The 22,273-nt window shown below is 43.3% G+C and overlaps 1 protein-coding gene across 1 annotated transcript in view; it reads right to left on the reverse strand.

Moving 5' to 3' along the window:
* Positions 1-14,736: 14,736 nt before the first annotated feature.
* LOC139553549 (60 kDa lysophospholipase-like) overlaps positions 14,737-22,273 on the reverse strand; it is a 103,617-nt gene continuing 96,080 nt past the window's right edge. Inside the window, exon 17 of the mRNA XM_071365999.1 lies at positions 14,737-15,567. Within this exon, the coding sequence (XP_071222100.1) occupies positions 15,523-15,567 (45 nt within the window). The 3' untranslated portion in view covers positions 14,737-15,522. The remainder of the gene's footprint in view (positions 15,568-22,273) is intronic.

Consider the following 22,273-nt stretch of genomic DNA (forward strand, 5'->3'; position numbering starts at 1 on the left):
AACTCAAGCCAAAACCGTTACACTTCGAATGGGTCGATTGGGTTCTGGAGGTGTGTAGTTACAGCAATTGTGCAGGGTTGGTGTGGCCTGTGGTGGTGGGGCCCAATGTGATATCTTTTAATGGAGCTCAAAATCCCTGGCAGCACCCTTGCACAGACGCACAAAGAATTTGAAAATAAATCCAACATTGATGATAAACTCCCATATCTGTTAGGGGAAATACCACAATGTGCAATCACAGCAAATTTGTGGCCCCTTGTCGTGAGAAAAGGTCAACCAGTGGAGCACAAACAGCATTGTAAATACCACCTATATTTATCTGTTTATCTTCCCCCACTTTTCATACAAATAGTTGCACATTGCTAAAACACTGTACATAGCTGATAATATAATACTTGAAATGTCTAGCTTTTTTAATCCTTTTTTTGAGTGAAATGTTAACTGTTCATTTTCAAATGTTTTTTTGTAAAATTTGTTAAACTTGCTTTGGCAATGAGAGAGAGAACATTGGTGTACAAATGTAGGCTACAATGTTGTAAAAATAAAACTTCTGGCATATTTTATTAAGCTATACTAAAGCCATGGTGTGAAATCAGTCTAATCCACTCTTCTTAATTAATAATCTAATCAGTCTAGGCTATATACTATTTCTCAGGTCGTTGCTGTAAATGAGAATGTGTTCTCAGTCAACTTACCTGGTAAAATAAAAAATGTAAGGATTCATGCTACTCAGTGTAGGCTACTCCATCTATTGCCTTGGAAGTATTTGTCCACCAGATCAAGTGATCCTAAACATTTCACAATTTTGGCAAAGAACTGTTGAACTGTTAAGAACCACTCCACCAGAGAGACTAAACTACAAGGAGGCGTCACTTCAGGTGGTCCAAACTGGCATAAAGAGCACTGTCTGCAACAGACAAAGATTTTTGTTCAGTTTACAGCCATCAATGTAGGCCTAAATTACACCACCAGTACTTCAGTAGTTTGAAAATACCTTTCTTACATTTTAGTCAGGGTCCACATAGAAGAGCAATTAGACTTCAGTGCCTTGCCTTGACAGATTAACATAGGCTACTGTAGAAGGCCCTAAACTAAATAGGCATATTTTTACAAAAGTTATCTTACCGTTAGTGGAGGTTTCATCTGAGCCATCCATGCCTATGCTGTGACTTCAGTGAGCAGCAGCTCTTTATATAGTGTTTTGGGGGTAGGTTCACACAATCTTTTCATTCAGCGGGGAATGAAGGCCATGCAGGCCTGACTGGCTGAGCTGGGTTCCACCTGCAACCTGTGTTGTACAACATACAGCCGCCCTGATGACGACGCCAAGTGTAGTCACTCACTCTCTGCACGTTGCTGGAAATGTTCTTAACTTCTGTCACGTTCTGACCATATTTCTTTTGTATTTTCTTTGTTTTAGGGTGGTCAGGGCGTGAGTTGGGTGGGTATTATCTATGTTTTCTGTTTCTATGTGGGGTTTCTCGTTTGGCCTGATATGGTTCTCAATCAGAGGCAGGTGTTAGTCTTTGTCTCTGATTGTGAACCATATTTAGGTAGCCTGTGTTCTATTGTGTTTTGGGGGTGGTTGTTTTCAGTCTTTGTGTGTCTGCACCAGACAGAACTGTTTCGGTTTTCACTTTGTTGTTTTGTAATTTGAAGGGTTCAGTTTTGGATTATTATTAAATAAAATGAACACTAACCACGCTGCGCTTTCGTCCTCACCTTCTTCCACCGACGACAGCCATTACAACTTCTTGCCGCACGGATCCCTTTAGCGGGATCATTTTCGTAAACAACCGCTGAATTGCAGAGCGCCAAATTCAAAAATAATACAAAAAATATTTATAATCATGAAATCACAAGTGAAATATACCAAAACACAGCTTAGCTTGTTGTTAATCCACCTATCGTGTCAGATTTTGAAAATATGCTTTACAGCGAAATCAATCTAAGCGTTTGTGAGTTTATCAATCACTAGACAAAACAGTAAGAACATCTAGCCCCAAATTAGCTTGGTCAGAAAAGCAATAAAATGAATCGCTTACCTTTTGATAATCTTCGGATGTTTGCACTCAGGAGACTCCCAGTTACACAATAAATGTTCTTTTTGTTCGATAAAGATTAGTTTTATAACCAAAACGCCATTTGGTTTGCTCATTATGTTCAGAAAACCACAGGCTCGTTCCGGTCCTGAAAGGCAGACGAAAATTCCAAAAAGTATCCATAATGTTCGTAGAAACATGTCAAACATTTTTTATAATCAATCCTCAGGTTGTTTTTAACATACATAATCGATAATATTTCAACCGGACGGTAACCTATTCAATACTACAGAGAAAGAAAATGTCGAGCTACATCTCTCGCGCACAGGAACTAATCAAAGGACACCTGACACGTTTTGAAAAATGTCGCTAATTTTTCAAAATAAAAGCTTGAAACTGTTTAAAGCCTGGTCACAGCCTGAGGAAGCCATTGGAAAGGGCATCTGGTTGATACCCCTTTAAATGGAGGAGGGGAAGGCAACGGAACAGGGATTTTTCCAAATAAAAGGCACTTTCCTCAGGTTTTCGCCTGCAAAATCAGTTCTGTTATACTCACAGACAATATTTTGACAGTTTTGGAAACTTTAGAGTATTTTCTATCCTAATCTGTCAATTATATGCATATTCTAGCATCTGGACCTGAGAAATAGTCCGTTTACCTTGGGAACGTTATTTTTCCAAACATAAAAATTCTGCCCACTAGCTGAAAGAAGTTTTAAGTATCAACTCTGTACCAAACAAAGACTGATGGTCCTTGCTAAATATTTATCTGATGGGTATATATAAATGTAGCCTATTATAGTACATAGTCTAATGGACTAATACAGCTAGATTAAATACTACATGGATGGCAACATAATATAGGCAAACACTAGGCAGCATACTTTTGGGTGTCTTGTGTTGCTTAACTTTTTGAGAAGCAATAGAACAGTAGTCTTGAATTATGATTCTTTATCCATATTCATAGATTATACAAACATCTGAAATTGTTGTCACACACACTACTCCCCTATTCTGTTCCAACAGGGGAAAGGGTCTTATCAGCCTATGGCTATGTGTGTAGTTTACATGAGTGCTGTGCAGCGCCAACCCCTTACTATTCACATTGATCTCCTTGGGAGAATGCAAGGATTTCAGCTAGGCAATGAAAATGACCTCCAATAACAGAATACAAATATTCCAATTCATATGAAAAGCATCAGATAGGTAATTATTGAAAGATGTTTGAGACTTCATCTGAGAATGCATTGTGTGAGAGCCTGACGTCACAGTACAGATTTCAATGCTGGCTACAAAAGTATTTTATTGAAGTACAGTACCAGTCAAAAGTTTTGACACGCCTACTCATTCAAGGGTTTTTGTTTATTTTTACTATTTTTGTCACGTTCTGACCTTAGTTTCTTTTGTATGTCTTTGTGTTAGGTTGGTCAGGGCATGAGTTGGGGTGGGCAGTCTATGTTATTTTTTCTATGTTGTTTGTTTTCTATGTGTTTGGCCTGGTGTGGTTCCCAATCAGAGGCAGCTGTTTATCGTTGTCTCTGATTGGGAGCCATATTTAGGTAGCCTGTTTTCCATTGTGTGTTGTGGGTGGTTGTTTCCGTTTCAGTGTTTTCACCATTCACCATTCGGGACTGTTTCGGTTTTCATTTTGAGTCTCTTGTTCTTTTTGTATTTTGTATTCATTCTATTTAAAGATATTATGGATACGTACCACGCTGCACATTGGTCCGATATTTCCTACTCCTCCTCAGACGAAGAGGAAGAAAGCCGTTACAAAAACTATGAAATAACACATATAGAATCATGTAGTAACCACAACAGTGTTTAACAAATCCAAATATATGTTATATTTGAGATTCTTCAAAGTAGCCACCCTTTGCCTTGATGACATCTTTGCACACTCTTGACATTCTCTCAACCAGCTTCATGAGGAATGCTTTTCCAACAGTCTTCAAGGAGTTTCCACATATGCTGAGCACTTGGCTGCTTTTTCCTGTCCAACTCAACCAAAGCCATCTCAATTGGGTTGAGGTCGGGTGATTGTGCAACACTCCATCACTCTCCTTCTTTGTCAAATAGCCCTTTACACAGCCTGGAGGTGTGTTTTTGGTCATTGTTCTGTTGAAAAACAAATGATAGTCCCACTAAGCGCAAACCAGATAGGATGGTGTATCACTGCAGAATGCTGTGGTAGCCATGCTGGTTAATCTTGCAACTATAGGGGGTGCTGTTCCGCATTAGCATTTTTTGGTCTCCAAATTAAACTGCCTCGTGCTCAATTCTTGATCGTACAATATGCATATTATTGTTATTATTGGATAGAAAACACTTTCTAGTTTCTATAGCCGTTGGAATTTTGTCTCTGAGTGGTACAGAACTACTTCTACAGCACTTTTCCTGACAGGGAGTCAGATTTCAGAAATTTTGACCCCTGATCTGGGGTCGGTTTTAAGGTGCCTGTAAATGCTATGGAGAAACCGACACTGCCTACGTCTTCCTCTGGGTGTCAGTACGTCATCACGCTTTGAATGGAGTCGATTGCACAATCAGAGCCACTATAAAACAACAAAACGTGGAAGTACCGTCCTTTCCCTTCGCGCGTCTTACGCAAGATGGACATCGGACTTGCCTCCTTCCAAATGGTTGTTTAGCCAGTGATATTTCTCCGGTCATGTTTTTACTCGTTATAGTTGTTAAAAACATCATAATGTAGTTAATTTGAACCGTTTTATAGCAATTTATATCCGTTTAGTGCGATTTTGAGGAATTTCTTTGTCGTGCACTTTGAAGCTTTGGGCACGTTTCGGGGTCTCGGTCGATGTTAGTGGACATTTTGAAGGACAGAGGACATCTATCGACCAAAAGAAGATTAGACCCAAGAAAGGATACATTGCCCAAGAATCTGATGGAAAATCACCTCATAGTAAGAAATATTTAATATGATAAATCGTTGTTCTGTCGAAATATTTTAAACGCATAATCCGCCATTTTGTTTGTTATCGCTTCACTTGGCGAACCCTGTATTGCACAGTAAGGATAATTTTAGAAATGTAAATCAGCGGTTGCATTAAGAACTAATTTGTCTTTCGATTCCTGTCAACCCTGTATTTTTTAGTCAAGTATATGATTAGCTTTCGATTAAACTAGATCACTCTGAAAGATGACGTCCGACATTTTGAGGCTTGATTTGCTAGTATTTTCATTGTATAACCACGGTTTTGTATGGCTAAATATGCACATTTTCGAACAAACTCTATATGTATGTTGTAAAATGATGTTACAGGAGTGTCATCGGAAGAATTCTGAGAAGGTTAGTGAAAAAATTTATATATTTTGGCGATGATTACGTTATAGCTCTCTTTGGCTTGAATCGATGCTCTGGTAACGTTTGCACATGTGGTATGCTAACTTATCGATTTATTGTGTTTTCGCTGTAAAACGCTTAGAAAATCTGAAATATTGTCTGAAATCACAAGATCTGGGTCTTTCCATTGCTATGCTTTGTCTATTTTTATGAAATGTTTTATGATGAGTAAATTGGTCATACACGTTGCTCTCTTTAGTAATTCTAGTCGAGTTGTGATGGTCGGTGCAATTGTAAACTGTGATTTCTACCTGAAATATGCACTTTTTTCTAACAAAACCTATCCTATACCATAAATATGTTATCAGACTGTCATCTGATGAGGTTTTTTATTGGTTAGTGGCTATTTATATCTTTATTTGGCCGAATTTGTGATAGCTACTGATGGAGTAAAAAACTGGTGGAGTAAAAAAAGTGGTGTCTTTTGCTAACGTGGTTAGCTAATAGATTTACATATTGTGTCTTCCCTGTAAAACATTTTAAAAAACAGAAATGATGGGTTTATTCACAAGATCTGTATCTTTCATCTGGTGTCTTGGACTTGTGATTTAATGATATTTAGATGCTACTATCTACTTGTGAAGCTATGCTAGCTATGCTAATCAGTGTGTGGGGGGGGTGGGGGGTGATCCCGGACCCGGGGTAGAGGCTCGTGAAAGGTTAAGTGTGCCTTGAATTCTAAATAAATAACAAACAATGGCACCAGCAAAGCACCATCACACCTCCTCCTCCATGCTTCATGGTGGGAACCACATATGCGGAGATCATCTGTTGACCTACTCTGCGTCTCATGGCGGTTGGAACCAAAAATCTCAGATTTGGACTCATCAGACCGAACGACAGAATTCCACCAGTCTAATGTCCATTGCTCGTGTTTCTTGGCCCAAGAAAGTCTCTTCTTATTATTGGTGTCCTTTAGTAGTGGTTTCCTTGCAGCAATTTGACCATGAAGGCCTGATTCACGCAGTCTCCTCTGAACAGTTAATGTTGAGATGTGTCTGCTACATGAACTCTGTGAAGCATTTATTTCTGAGGCTGGTAACTCTAATGAACGTATCCTCTGTAGCAGAGGTAACTCTGGGTCTTCCTATCCTGTGGGGGTCCTCATGAGAGCCAGTTTCATCATAGCACTTTATGGTTTTTGCGACTGCACTTGAAGAAACTTTCAAAGTTCTTGACATTTCCCGCATTGACTGACCTTCATGTCTCAAAGTAATGATGGACTGCCTTTGCAGTCCATTGGCTCAAATGCATTAATGCATTGGCTCAAATGCATTAAGAAGGAAAGAATTTCCACAAATGAACTTTTAAGAAGGCACACCTGTTAATTGAAATGCATTCCAGGTGACTACTTCATGAAGCTGGTTGAGAGGATGACAAGAGTGTGAAAAGCTGTCATCAAGGCAAGGGGTGGTTACTTTGAAGAATCTAAAATCTAAAATATATTTCGATTTGTTTAATGCTTTTTTGGTTACTACATGATTCCATATGTGTTATTTCACAGTTTTGATGTCTTTACTGATATTCTACAATGTAGACATCATGTTTACTCCCGCTCCTCCCCTCCGGCGTTTACTAACCACCGGTCCTGGGAACAATCATTGTGCGCACCTCGCATTCATCATTACGCGCATCTGCGCTTCGTCATTAGGCACACTTGGACTCCATTACCTCACTCATTACCTCCCCTTTATCTGGCACTCCCTTAGGTTCTTTCCCCAGACAGTATTGTTTATGCTACATTGTAGCAGTTCTTGTTATATTAAACTTACCACCTGCTTCTCAACTCCCAGCTTCTACGTTACAGAATACTGCCTCACGAAATGGAAGCAGCAGGAAATCAGAAAATCTCCCAGACAGTCGACAAGCAGGGATACCTACTTCGTCAACACCACGACCAGCTGGCACAACTGGGGACGGCTATGGAAAAAGTTATTTGCAGTGTTCAGCATCTCGAACATACCAAAGAAGCGTTGCATTCAACTAGCGGCAAATTCTCTACCACCAGTCGACCCTGCGAGACAGCACACCAGCCCATTCAGCAACCTGCCCAGGTCAGCAACGCTCGTTTGTCCCTCCCGGATAAATATGACGGCACCCCGTCTAAATGCTGTGGCTTCTTAGTACAGTGCTCCCTCTACTTTTTGCACCAGATGGGAGCTCCTTCCCCCGAGAAGTATTGGTGGCCTACCTTGGCGCAGGACGTTAAACCAACCCCCCCTGGCTCTCGAGGAAACTCTCACTCCGCCTGCCCTGCAAGAAGCTGAGCCCCTGGTTTGTGGGGCCGTTCAAGGTTCTCCGGAGGGTCAATGAGGTGACGTATAGGTTACAGCTTCCCAGTGACTACCGCATCTCACCGTCTTTTCATGTCTCCCTTCTCAGGCCGGTGGTTCCTGGTCCCCTGGCTGATGCTGTCCCCGACAACACCCCTCCACCCCCCCGGATATCGAGGGAGCTCCCACCTATGCCTTCAGATCCCTACTGGACTCCCGACGTTGTGGGGCCGGCTCCGGGACCTGCTGGACTAGGAGGGGTACGGCCCAGAGGTGCGGTGTTGGATTCCGGTGGAGGACATTCTGGATCACAACATCATCTGTGATTTCCATCTTTTCCGACCGGCCCGCTCCTCGGGGCCATCCCTCTGGCCAGCGTCGTCCTGTGGCTGGAGCCATACGTCAGGGGGTTACTGTCACGTCTACTCCCGCTCTTGCTGGTTTACTAACCACCGGTCCTGGTAACCATCATTATGCGCACCTGGTATTCATCATTACGCACTTCAACATATGGCACACATGGACTCCATTACCTCTCCTTTATCTGGCACTTCCTTTGGTTCTTTCCCAGGCAGTATTGTTTCTGTTGTTCATGTCTAGACGCTACTCCTACGTTGTAGCGTTTCTTGTTATATTATATTACCACCTGCTTCTCGACTCCCAACATCTATGTTACAGTAGAAAATAGTAAAAATAAAGAAAAACCCTTGAATGAGTAGGTGTGTCCAAACTTTTGACTGGAACTAATATATATATTAGTACCAGTCGCCTACTCATTCAAAAGTTTTTCTTTCTTTTTTTTCTATTTTCTACATTGTAGAATAAAACTATAAAATAACACATATGGAATCATTTAGTAACCAAAAAAAGGTTAAACAAATCAAAGTAATTGAGATTCTTCAAAGTAGCCACCCTTTGCCTTGATGAGACCTTTGCACACTCCTGGCATTCACTCAACCAGCTTCATGAGGTAGTCACCTGGAATGCATTTAAATGATCAGGTGTGCCTTGTTTTAATTTAATTTGTGGAATTTCTTTCCTTCTTAAAGTGTTTGAGCCAATCAGTTGTTGTGACAAGGTAGGGGTGGTATACAGCAGTTAGCCCATTTTGGTAACAGACCAAGTCCATATTCTGTCAACAGCTCAAATAAGCAAAGATAAATGACAGTCCATTACTTTAGGACATGAAGGTCAGTCAATCCGGAAAATTTCAAGAACTTTGAAAGTGCAGTCTCAAAACCCAAAAAGCGTTATGATGAAATAGCTCATGACGACCGCCACAGAGTTACCTCTGCTGCAGAGGAGCAGAACTCTAACCCAGAAGCTTATAAGATATCCCGCTATGACCTCTGACGAACCATCAAACAGGCAAGCGTCAACACAGGACTAAATCGTACTACACCAGCTCCGACGCTCGTCGGATGTTGCAGGGCTTGCAAACTATTACAGACTACAAAGGGAAGCTGCCCAGTGACAGCTGGGCAGCTGCACAGCCACAAGCTGCCCAGTGACACGAGCCTACCAGACAACCTAAATTACAACAACAAAAAAATTCTCACCATTATTTAACTAGGCAAGTCAGTTAAGAACAAATTCTTATTTTCAATGACGGCCTAGGAACAGTGGGTTAACTGCCTTGTTCAGGGGCAGAACGACAGATTTTTTTACCTTGTCAGCTTGGGGATTCGATCTTGCGACATTTCAGTTACTAGCCCAAAGCTCTAACCACTAGGCTACCTGCCGCTACTTCCATGCTTGCTTCGAGGCAAGCAACACCGAAGCATGCATAAGAACATCAGCTGTTCCAGACGACTGTGTGATCACGCTCTCCCTAGCCGATGTGAGTAAGACCTTTAAACAGGTCAACATTCACAAGGCCGCAGGGCCAGACGGATTACCAGGACGTGTACTCCGGGCATGCGCTGACCAACTGGCAAATGTCTTCACTGACTTGTTTCAAGCAGACCAGCATAGTCCCTGTGGCCAAGAACACTAAAGGTAACCTGCCTAAATGTCTACCGACCCGTAGGACTCCCGTTTGTAGCCATGAAGTGCTTTGAAAGGCTGGTCATTGCTCACATCAACACCATTATCCCAGAAACCCTAGACCCACAACAGATCCACAGATCCACAGATGATGCAATCTCTATTGCACTCCACACTGCCCTTTCCCACCTGGACAAAAGGAACACCTGTGTGAGAATGCTATTCATTGACTACAGCTCAGCATTCAACACCATAATAACCTCAAAGCTCATTACTATGCAAAGGACCCTAGGATTAAACACATCCCTCTGCAAATGGATCCAGAACTTCCTGACAGGCCGACCCCAGGTGGTAAGGGTAGGTAACAACACATCTGCCACGCTGATCCTCAACACGGAGTCCCCTCAGGGGTGCATGCTCAGTCCCCTCCTGTATTCCCTGTTCACTCATGACGGCATGGCCAGGCACGACTCCAACACCATCATTAAGTTTGCCAACGACACAACAGTAATAGGCCTGATCACCGACAACGATGAGACAGCCTATAGGGAAGAAGTCAGAGACCTGGCCGGGTGGTGCCACAAGAACAACCTCTCCCTCAACGTAATCAAGACAAAGGAGATGGTTGTGGAGTACAGGAAAAGGAGGACCGAGCACACCCCCATTCTCATCGACGGGGCTGTAGTGGAGCAGGTTGAGTGCTTCAAGTTCCTTGGTGTCCACATCACCAACAAACTGTCATGGTCCAAACACACCAAGACAGTCGTGAAGAATGCACGATAAAACCTGTTCCCCCTCAGGAGACTGAAAAGTTTTGGCATGGGTCCTCAGATCCTCAAAATGTTCTGCAGCTGCACCACCATCGAGAGCATCCTGACTGGTTGCATCCTTGCCTGGAATGGCAACTGCTCGGCCGCCGACTGCAAGGCACTACAGAGGGTAGTGCGTACGGCCCAGTACATCACTGGGGCCAAACTTCCTGCCATCCAGGACCTCTATACCAGGCAGTGTCAGAGGAAGGCCCTAAAAATTGTCAAAGACTCCAGACCCCCTATTCGTCAACTGTTCTTTCTGCTACCGCACGGCAAATGGTACCGGAGCACCAAGTCTAGGTCCAAGAGGCTTCTTAACAGCTTCTACCTCCAAGCCATAAGACTCCTGAACAGCTAATCAAATGGCTACCCAGACTATATGCATTGTCTGGGTAAACATTTGTCTGGGTAGACATTTGTCTGGATAGCCCCCCCTTATGCTGCTTGTCACTTTAACTCTACCTACATGTACATATTACCTCAATTACCTCGATTAACCTGTGCCGCCGCACATTGACTCTGTACCAGTAACCCGTATATATTTTGGGTGGCAGGTAGCCTAGTGGTTAGAGCATTGGGCCAGTAACCAAAAGGTTGCTGGATTTAATCCCCGTTCTGACAAGGTAAAAATCTCCTCCCCGTTAGGCCGCCGTTGTAAATAAGAATTTGTTCTTCACTGACTTGCCTAGTTAAATAAAGGTAAAATAAAATGTATATACAGTGGGGAGAACAAGTATTTGATACACTGCCGATTTGGCAGGTTTTCCTACTTACAAAGCATGTAGAGGTCTGTAATTTTTATCATAGGTACACTTCAACTATGAGAGACGGAATCTAAAACAAAAATCCAGAAAATCACATTGTATGATTTTTAAGTAATTAATTTGCATTTTATTGCATGACATAAGTATTTGATACATCAGAAAAGCAGAACTTAATATTTGGTACAGAAACCTTTGTTTGCAATTACAGAGATCATACGTTTCCTGTAGTTCTTGACTAGGTTTGCACACACTGCAGCAGGGATTTTGGCCCACTCCTCCCTACAGATCTTCTCCAGATCCTTCAGGTTTCGGGGCTGTCGCTGGGCAATACGGACTTTCAGCTCCATCCAAAGATTTTCTATTGGGTTCAGGTCTGGAGACTGGCTAGGCCACTCCAGGACCTTGAGATGCTTCTTACGGAGCCACTCCTTAGTTGCCATGGCTGTGTGCTTCGTGTCGTTGTCATGCTGGAAGACCCAGCCACGACCCATCTTCAATGCTCTTACTGAGGGAAGGAGGTTGTTGGCCAAGATCTCGCGATACATGGCCCCATCCATCCTCCCCTCAATACGGTGCAGTCGTCCTGTCCCCTTTGCAGAAAAGCATCCCCAAAGAATGATGTTTCCACCTCCATGCTTCACGGTTGGGATGGTGTTCTTGGGGTTGTACTCATACTTCTTCTTCCTCCAAACACGGCGAGTGGAGTTAGACCAAAAAGCTTTATTTTTGTCTCATCAGACCACATGACCTTCTCCCATTCCTCCTCTGGATCATCCAGATGGTCATTGGCAAACTTCAGACAGGCCTGGACATGCACTGGCTTAAGCAGGGGGACCTTGCGTGCGCTGCAGGATTTTAATCCATGACGGCGTAGTGTGTTACTAATGGTTTTCTTTGAGACTGTGGTCCCAGCTCTCTTCAGGTCATTGACCAGGTCCTGCCGTGTAGTTCTGGGCTGATCCCTCACCTTCCTCATGATCATTGATGCCCCACGAGGTGAAATCTTGCATGGAGCCCCAGACCGAGGGTGATTGACCGTCATCTTGAACTTCTTCCATTTTCTAATAATTGCGCCAACAGTTGTTTCCTTCTCACCAAGCTGCTTGCCTATTGTCCTGTAGCCCATCCCAGCCTTGTGCAGGTCTACAATTTTATCCCTGATGTCCTTACACAGCTCTCTGGTCTTGGCCATTGTGGAGAGGTTGGAATCTGTTTGATTGTGTGTGGACAGGTGTCTTTTATACAGGTAACGAGTTCAAACAGGTGCAGTTAATACAGGTAATGAGTGGAGAACAGGAGGGCTTCTTAAAGAAAAACTAACAGGTCTGTGAGAGCCGGAATTCTTACTGGTTGGTAGGTGATCAAATACTTATGTCATGCAATAAAATGCAAATTAATTATGTAAAAATCATACAATGTGATTTTCTGGATTTTTGTTTTAGATTCCGTCTCTCACAGTTGAAGTGTACCTATGATAAAAATTACAGACCTCTACATGCTTTGTAAGTAGGAAAACCTGCAAAATCGGCAGTGTATCAAATACTTGTTCTCCCCACTGTATATCCTTGCTACTGTTATTTTACTGCTGCTCTTGAATCATTTGTTAATTTTTTACTTAACACTTATTTTTCTTAACTGCATTGTTGGTTAAGGGCTTGTAAGTAAGCATTTCACTGTTGTATTTGATTTCATTTTGATAAGTTCATTAGAGTTACCAGACTCAGAAATTGCAGCCCAAATAAATGCTTCAGAGTTCAAGTAACAGACAAATCTCAACATCAACTGTTCAGAGGAGACTGCGTGAATCAGGCCTTCATGGTTGAATTGCTGCAAAGAAACCACTACTAAAGGACACCAATAATAAGAAGAGACTTGCTTGGACTAAGAAACACGAGCAATGGACATTAGACCGGTGGCAATCTATCCTTTGGTTTGATGAATCCAAATTTGAGATTTTTGGTTCCAACCACCATGTCTTTGTGAGACGCAGAGTAGGTCAACAGATGATCTCCGAATGTGTGGTTCCCACCCTGATGCATGGAAGAGGTGTGATGGTGTGGGTGTGCTTTGTTGGTGATACTGTCTGTGATTTATTTAGAATTCAAGGCACACTTGACTAGCATGGCTACCACAGCATTCAACAGCATAACACCATCCCATCTGGTTTGCGCTTAGTTGGGACTATAATTTGTTTTTCAACAGGACAATGACCCAACACACCTCCAGGCTGTGTAAGGGCTTTTTGTCCAAGAAGGACAGTGATGGAGTGTTGCATCAGATGATCTGGCCTCCACAATCCCCTGACCTCAACCCAATTGAGTTGGTTTGGGATGACTGCAGCCAACAAGTGCTCAGCATATGTGAGAACACCTTCAAGACTGTTGAAAAATAATTCCAGGTGAAGCTGGTTGAGAGCATGCCAAGAGTGTGCAAAGCTATCATCAGGTGAGGAAGCAGGTAGCCTAGTGGTTAGCGCATTGGGCCAGTAACTGAAAGGTTACCGGATCAAATCCCCAAGCTGACAAGGTAAAAATCTGTTTTCTGCCTCTGAACAAGGCAGTTAACCCACGGTTCCCTGGTAGGCAGTCATTGTATATACAAATTTGTTCTTAACTGACTTGCCTAGTTACTTTGAAGAATCTCAAATATAAAATATATATTTTTATTTGTTTATCAATTTTTATGGTTACTACATATGTGTTATTTCATAGTTTCATGTCTTCACTATTATTCTACAATGTAGAAAATAGGAAAGAAAAACCCTTCGAATGAGTAGGTGTGTCCAAACTTTTGACTATAGTAAATGGACCAATGCATTTAATTTAACTTGGCAACAGCATGTAGAGTTTCAAATTATTCTCTCTGAATTAGTGAAGGCAGCTGACGATCCTGAGCTGATTAACTTGTGACAGAGGAAACGAACAAGGAACAACATCTTGTTGTCCAAAAACCTGTGTGCTTCAGATGCATTGTGGAGAAATCCTGCACGGAGCCTTCACCGTGCGCTGCCACTTTAAGAGTGCATCGGCAGTCAGGAAGGAGGATATAAAGATAGTCTCTGGGGAGAGCTCTCGGTTGGCGCGCCAGTTTGATTGTGTGTGCAATGCTGCATAAATATTGTTTATTTTCAGCGTGCGTGGTTAAAAAAAATCTACTCTCTCGCTTCTCTCTATCGTTCCAGTGCTTTACACTGCAGCAGACTCTTCCCCCCCACAATGCGCTCTCATTTGATGTTCAGTGTCGCTGGACTATTATTGCCCTGCCAGACGTATTTGGGTTGACATTTTAGTTAAAGGGAGGTTTCTTGCGAGTTTGTTGTTTTGAACTGTATTGATGTGGTGTGGTATTATTGACATGTGGCTGAGAAGATTTTGGACATTTTAATGCGTTTGTTTTGTCTATGGACACCGCCCCACACACCCATTCATACCCCCTGTACTCCTCCACTGGGAGGTAATACAGGTTGCAAATCCTCTAATGTTGATGACTGGGTTGTTTCTTGTCAATTGTTTTTTTATGAAAGTTGCTGTTAAGTTACACATGTATGACAAAACCATGACATGGATTGACACATACTAATGATAATATTATTGGCATTTTGATTGAATCAAATAGTTAATTGACCAAGAACATAGAGAGTAGAGGAGCATAGCACTGAGTAACAGTTATTGGATAACAGCTGAAGTAATGTCCAGCTATATGACATTGGTCTCTCTGCCCAGGCTGTTAGAGTAAGGAAACAAGTAAGCAGAATAGAGGGATGGATTGTCCTGTTTTTCAAACAGGAAACTGCAGTTATCTGTGCTTTCAGAAGGTGGAAAAAATATGTATTGTTCATGCAGTCTAAGTGAGACTATTTCCATTTAGAATAAATATCACTCTATACTAAGCATTTCATAAAGCACATCAACAGCATTCTACCCATCAAGTGCCTAGTATAAGGTACAGCATTCTTCCCTGTGCTTCCAATGATCACTGATAATACTCTTAATGCAAACAGAGTGAATTGCTCCACATGCATCATATACTGTGGTACATACAAAGCAAACAGATATAGTGCTGCTTGTTCTAGGCACAGTGCATCCATATTACTTGATATCCAATGTTGTGCTACTAGTGCTTTTACAACTACAGTTTACCAACTGTATATGAGATTATCGCAAATATATCAATTGTAAATGGTTTGGATGAATCTAAATAAAAACTGTTAATCTGCAAGCTTGTGCAAATGTCCAACATAAGAGAGTAAAATGGAGAGGTAAGAGGTGAGGATCTTGGTCTTCAGGATTCTTTTGGACAGACTGAGAACTCAATGTATTCTCCATTCTGAAACACACAAGGGGAATACGGTTAAGAGGTGAATTTCAAGCAGTGCTGTTCAATACAAAGAGCAGCAGTGATGACATCAAATGAAGGTTTGCTTTGCAATCTCAGCTACTAATCCACATAATTATCTCAGAGTAAACATCTCACGAGGCAGTCATCATACCAGACAACACAGCTTAGAGGCCATCACAGGAACAAAGCACAAAAGCCAGGCAGACTACCATACTGCAAAGATTTGTGTCATTGTCTAATCAAAACCAGGCAGCCATTTTTGAAAACACCTTTTCAAGCCAGGTTACAACGAGTGATGCTTATGTAGGTCATACTCAGATGCAACACATCACCATACAATGAGAGGAGACAAAGGTACGACCACCACGCACAGGAGAATCCATAGAGCTAGCTGTGGCCATTCTAGACTTACCTCAGCATTATCTCATAATCATCATGGGGAAATCACACAACCACAATATTTACATCATCATTTTCATCAAACTGACGCTGGAAATAAGCAAACAAACATGTTATTAGAGCACACGGTGAAGTAGAAACTACGCCCCTATTCTGTAGCCTACATGGTTTTACTTTCAAATCCAATGTATAGGCTACCGCTTGGATTCTTCATGGCACACCACAAGCATGGATCGTAGTAAATGTTTTAGTCGTAGTAAATAAACTCAGCAAAAAAAGAAACGTAAACTGCGATTATTTTCAACAAACTTAACATGTGTAAATATTTAAATGAACATAAGATTCAACAACTGAGACATAAACTGAACAAGTTCCACAAAAAGTAACAGTCAGTATCTGGTGTGGCCACCCGCTGCATTAAGTACTGCAGTGCATCTCATCCTCATGGACTGCACCAGATTTGCCAGTTCTTCCTGTGAGATGTTACCCCACTCTTCCACCAAGGCACCTGCAAGTTCCCAGACATTTCTGGGGGGAATGGCCCTAGCCCTCACCCTCCGATCCAACAGGTCCCAGACGTGCTCAATGGGATTGAGAACCGAGCTCTTCGCTGGCCATGGCAGAAAACTGACATTCCTGGTTTGCAGGAAATCATGCACAGAAGGAGCAGTATGGCTGGTGGCATTGTCATGCTGGAGGGTCATGTCAGGATGAGCCTGCAGGAAGGGTACCACATGAGGGAGGAGGATGTATTCCCTGTAACACACAGCGTTGAGATTGCCTGCAATGACAAGCTCTGTCCGATGATGCTGTGACACACTGCCCCAGACCATGACGGACCCTCCACCTCTAAATCGATCCCGCTCCAGAGTACAGGCCTCGATGTAACGCTCATTCCTTCACGATAAATGTGAATCTGACCATCACCCCTGGTGAGACAACTGCGACACGTCAGTGAAGAGCACTTTTTGCCAGTCCTGTCTGGTCCAGCGACGGTGGGTTTGTGCCCATAGGCGACGTTGTTATCGGTGATGTCTGGTGAAGACCTGCCTTAAAACAGGCCTACAAGCCTTCAGTTCAGCCTTTCTCCGCCTATTGCGGACAGTCTGAACACTGATGGAGGGATTGTGCGTTCCTGGTGTAACTCGGGCAGTTGTTGCCATCCTGTATCTGTCCCGCAGGTGTGATGTACCGATCCTGTGCAGATGTTGCTACATGTGGTCTGCCACTGCGAAGACGATCAGCTGTCCGTCCTGTCTCCTTGTAGCGCTGTCTTAGGCGTCTCACAGTACGGACATTGCAATTTATTGCCCTGGCCACATCTGCAGTCCTCATGCCTCCTTGCTGCATGCCTAAGGCACGTTCACGCAGATGAGCAGGGACATTTTTCTTTTGGTGTTTTTCAGAGTCAGTAGAAAGGCCTCTTTAGTGTCCAAAGTTTTCATAACTGTGAGCTTAATTGCCTACCGTCTGTAAGCTGTTAGTGTCTTAACGACCGTTCCATAGGTGCATGTTCATTAATTGTTTATGGTTCATTGAACAAGCATGGGAAACAGTGTTTAAACCCTTTACAATAAAGATCTGTTTAGATATTTAGATTTTTACGAATTATCTTTGAAAGACAGGGTCCTGAAAAAGGGACGTTTCTTTTTTTTGCTGAGTTTATATTGCTAATCTGATAAACATCTATAAAAACTTGGTCAAATCTATTAATACAGGGATGAGATGAGAGTAAGAGGCCTTGGATGCCATCTCCTTTATGGCATCCAAGGCCTCCACGTCTCCTATCGGCACAAGCGGCACAAGCTAAGGTGGGGGTCAGAGCATCCCGGACGGCTTCTAGTTCCTGGAAACATCAGCAGAAAAACCATCAGCTGTCATGTCAATACAAAGACTGACAATCAGTAGAGAAATGCTTTATGTAATGTGTTGTAAATGACGCCGATATAAATACACTATGAAGTTGGATTTAACACTTTGGAAAAAACTCTACCGCTAGGCATTGCAATGACTTGAGAGATTTTTTAAATATTTATATATTTTTTAAATTGTACAATGGGAGCTCTGTCCTATCCGATAAGCCAGAGCCCGATGAAAACATGTCAGGTAGAAAATAACCCTGCAGAATCACTGGTGGTGACAGTGTGTGTGATATGGCAGGCTGTGTGGTGGCCTCATCTCACAGCTGATGCTCAGGGACTTAGTCGCTTCATCCAGGTCATCGCCATCGCTCAGAGTGAGCTTGGTCCCCTGCAGGTCAGCGATCATCTCTCCCCGCAGGTTCTGACTCAGCATCTGGACAGGTACAACAGAGACAACAAAGGACAGATAACACACAAACAGTCAACACAGACAAGCATGATCAAGGAATACACCATCATGTCACTGACCTTTATCCACATGTGAATCATCTCTGCCATTATTTTCTTCTTAAAATAGGACTAACACAGATGTCACTCTAAAGTTCAGGCTAATGTTGACATTCGCTTCAAAAGATTTTCTATACGGGGCCTACAAAGTGTAGTGAGGTAATGAGTGTGTTTTGACTGGTACTCCTACCTTTATTTTGGCCTCTTTGCTGAGGTCCGTCCTGGCCAGCACGTAGGACAGCTTGCACAGGGCAGCCTCAGAAGTCATGTCACAGCCTGCCACCAGTCCTGCGTCACTCAAGGCCTGAGGGGATCAGGAAGACATGTTAACACACATCCATCCACATCATGTGCACTCTCCCACTCCCACTGAACACAGTGTTCTAGGGTACCTTTCCGGTGGCATACGATGTGGTGACAGAACCCCTCAGACACTGGGTGCAGTTGACCATGATCACGCCCCTCTCTGTGGCATTCCGGAACTCCTCAAGCAGGTCAGCGCGGTTGTCAGGGGCGTTTCCACTACCATACGTCTCCAGGACGATGCCCTCCATGGGCGCCTGCAGGAAGGACTTCACCTGCACACACACACAGCAGCCATCTCAGTCTGGCTTGTGGACAAAGAAGTAGTGTACGGAGCAAGGATCAGATTTAACAACAGGCCCAGCCCCCCTCCAGACTATCTGGTGATTGACTGGGTCTAGGATCTCTCTTTTAAAACACCAGCTCTGGCATCTGGAGAGGAGATGGCTCAAATGGCCAGGCAGGGGGAACCATTAACTTCAAGGTGTTCAGAGACAGCATCATTTCACTTGGCAATGGTCCTTAGACCTAACTTGTGGAGGGAGGGAATCATAGCAAGTTATCTTCCATTGGATTTCAGATCAAGCGGCTAGCTAGCCAAAAATGTGTGCAGCACAGAACCCCAAATAAACCCCATGCTGGCAGAGACCATGGAAGGCAGAGGAGACACTGATGCATAATCAAAGAAGCAGATAATAACAAATTTAAAAAAGCATCATGGCCAGTGTCGGCAGAGGGACCAGATTGAGACCGTAAAGCCATCCTCCCCTCAATCTGTAGCGAGGAAGGCGTATCTAAGTGTTTAAGTGTCTGTGCCAAGCCCCTCGTCTTTAGCGGGTAATTGGACATGCCCCATAACCCTGTCTCCTTTTTCATTGGACTAAACGCCGCTGGCAGCCCCAAAGCAACTCCCGGCTGTATGCAGACCACTTGGAACGCCCACACGATGCTGGCTCGTCAGAAAACACAGTAGGACCTGCATGAGAGGATTCACCACAACAGAGCTACAATGAAGACTTTTAGATAAATATGGCCCCAAATGGCTGTTCTGATTTAGTCTTTCTACAATAGGGTATTACTTTCCCTATTGCCGTATATCAGAAGTAGGAAGACAGTTGTGATTTAATGATGTGGTTGAATAGGCAACAGAATCAGGGCAGAGCCACTATCCACCCCTTCTCACCCCCACCCTGGGAAGCCTCTTACAGTCACAGCAGTGATGCCTGGGAAGAGTCTCAGCAGACCCACGTTACGGTTCATCTGAGTGCTCACTCTGAACCGCGAGGTTGTGTTTGCTCTCCACACCGTGTCCCAGTTAACTGCAGGGGAGAGGGAAAGAGTTCAGTGAAAACATCAATCCATCAGCCACGTCAAAGATATAAACACATAACAGGACAGACCCAGTATTACACCACTTGATTACTTTTAATATCCACTTCAGCAATGGCCAGAGGAGCCAGGTTAGGAGAATTGAAGGCATTGAAACTCCCAGAATCCACCTTGGTCACACGGTTGCCCCGGTACAGCTTGTTGTGGAAATACAGACAAACCTAGAGACGCAGATGGAGAATGAATGAAACCTCCTAAGACATCATTATTAAGCATATACACTGAACCAAAATATAAAATGCAACATGTAAAGTGTTCGTCCCATGTTTCATGAGCTGAAAGAAAATATATTTTTGTGCACAAATTTGATTACATCCCTGTTAGTGAGCATTTCTCCTTTGACAACATATTCCATCCACCTTACATGTGGCATATTAAGAAGCTGGTTAAACAGCATGATCATTACACAGGTTCACCTTGTGCTGGGGACACAAGGCCTCTAAAATGTGTAGTTTTGTCAAACAATACAATGCCACATATGTCTAAAGTTGAGGGTCTGTGCAATTGGCATGCTGACTGCAGGAATATCCTACACAGCTGTTGCCAGAGAATTGAATGTTCATTTCTCTACCATAAGGCATCTGTCGTTTTCAGAGAATTTGGCAGTATGGCCAACTGGCCTCCAAAACCGTAGACCACGTGTATGGCGTTGTGGGCGAGCGGTTTTCTGATGTCAACGTTGTGAACAGAATGCCCCATGGTGGATGTGGGGTTATGGTATGGGCAGCTATGGACAACGAATACAATACCATTTTATCAAAGTCAATTTTAATGCAGAGATACCTTGACAAGAGCCTGAGGCCCATTGTTCTGTCAGCCTCTCTCCCCCTCTAACCCTGGTCTGGGAGTGCTGCAGGCACTCCAGGAACAGGGTTGTCTACCCCTGTACTAGTGTTATAGTATATATACTGAGTGTACACAACAAGGTTCCACAGGGATGCTGGCCCATGTTGACTCCAATGCTTCCCACAGTTGTGTCAAGTTGGCTGGATGTCCTTAGGTGGTGGACCATTCTTGGGAAACTGTTGAGCTTATAAAATCCAGGAGCATTGCAGTTCTTGACACAAACTGTTGTGCCTGGCACCTACTACCATACCTCGTTCAAAGGCACTTAAATATTTTGTCTTGCCCATTCACCCTCAGAATGGCACACATATACAATCTATGTCTCAATTGTCTCAAGGCTTAAAAATACTTCTTTAACCTGTCTCCTCCCCTTCGTCTACACTGATTGACATCAATAAGGGATCATAGCTTTCACATGGATTCACCTGGTCAGTCTGTCATGGAAAAAGCGTCTTCTTAATGTTTTGTACACTTTGTACGCTCCCTTCAACAGTCACAGCCATTTTGTGCTATTGATTTAACAGAGCATATGACAAACCAATTGATAAAACACAATTACAATCACATTTTCCTCATATCTTCATTTAAAATGTATCATTCCATCTTTATCAATAGTAGCACATTGTCTAAATACAGCATTATATAAAGGCCCCGGAGAGTGTGTACATTTGTTATTCTGTGACTCTTAAAGATAAACATGCTTTGACAACTCTGAAGTCTCATCTGGCAGTTTCAGGTCCTGTACTGCGACACTCACACCTTCATGCTTTACTGAACAGTCTTGTTAGACAAGTGGTTTAAGGCTTTTGGTGCCTATTGTCTGCAAACAAAGCTCATCCTCACACCTTTATCAATCAGGGAGGACATAGCCAGTCGTATCAACTTAATACCATAGCAGGCTAAAAAGATAGACACATGTCAACAGCATTTTGTATTTATCTGTTATTTTACCAGGTAAGTTGACTGAGAACACGTTCTCATTTGCAGCAACAACCTGGGGAATAGTTACAGGGGAGAGGAGGGGGATGAATGAGCCAATTGTAAACTGGGGATTATTAGATGACCGTGATGGTTGAGGGCCAGATTGGGAATTTAGCCAGGACACCAGGGTTAACACCCCTACTCTTACGATAAGTGCCATGGGATCTTTAATGACCTCAGAGAGTCAGGACACCCGTTTAACGTCCCATCCGAAAGACGGCACCCTACACAGAGCAGTGTCCCCAATCACTGCCCTGGGGCATTGGGATCTTTGTTTAGACCAGAGGAAAGAGTGCCTCCTACTGGCCCTCCAACACCACTTCCAGCAGCATCTGGTCTCCCATCCAGGGCCTGACCAGGACCAACCCTGCTTAGCTTCAGAAGCAAGCCAGCAGTGGTATGCAGGG

Source organism: Salvelinus alpinus, chromosome 25, assembly GCF_045679555.1.
Source record: "Salvelinus alpinus chromosome 25, SLU_Salpinus.1, whole genome shotgun sequence".
NCBI classification, from domain to species: Eukaryota; Metazoa; Chordata; class Actinopteri; order Salmoniformes; family Salmonidae; genus Salvelinus; species Salvelinus alpinus.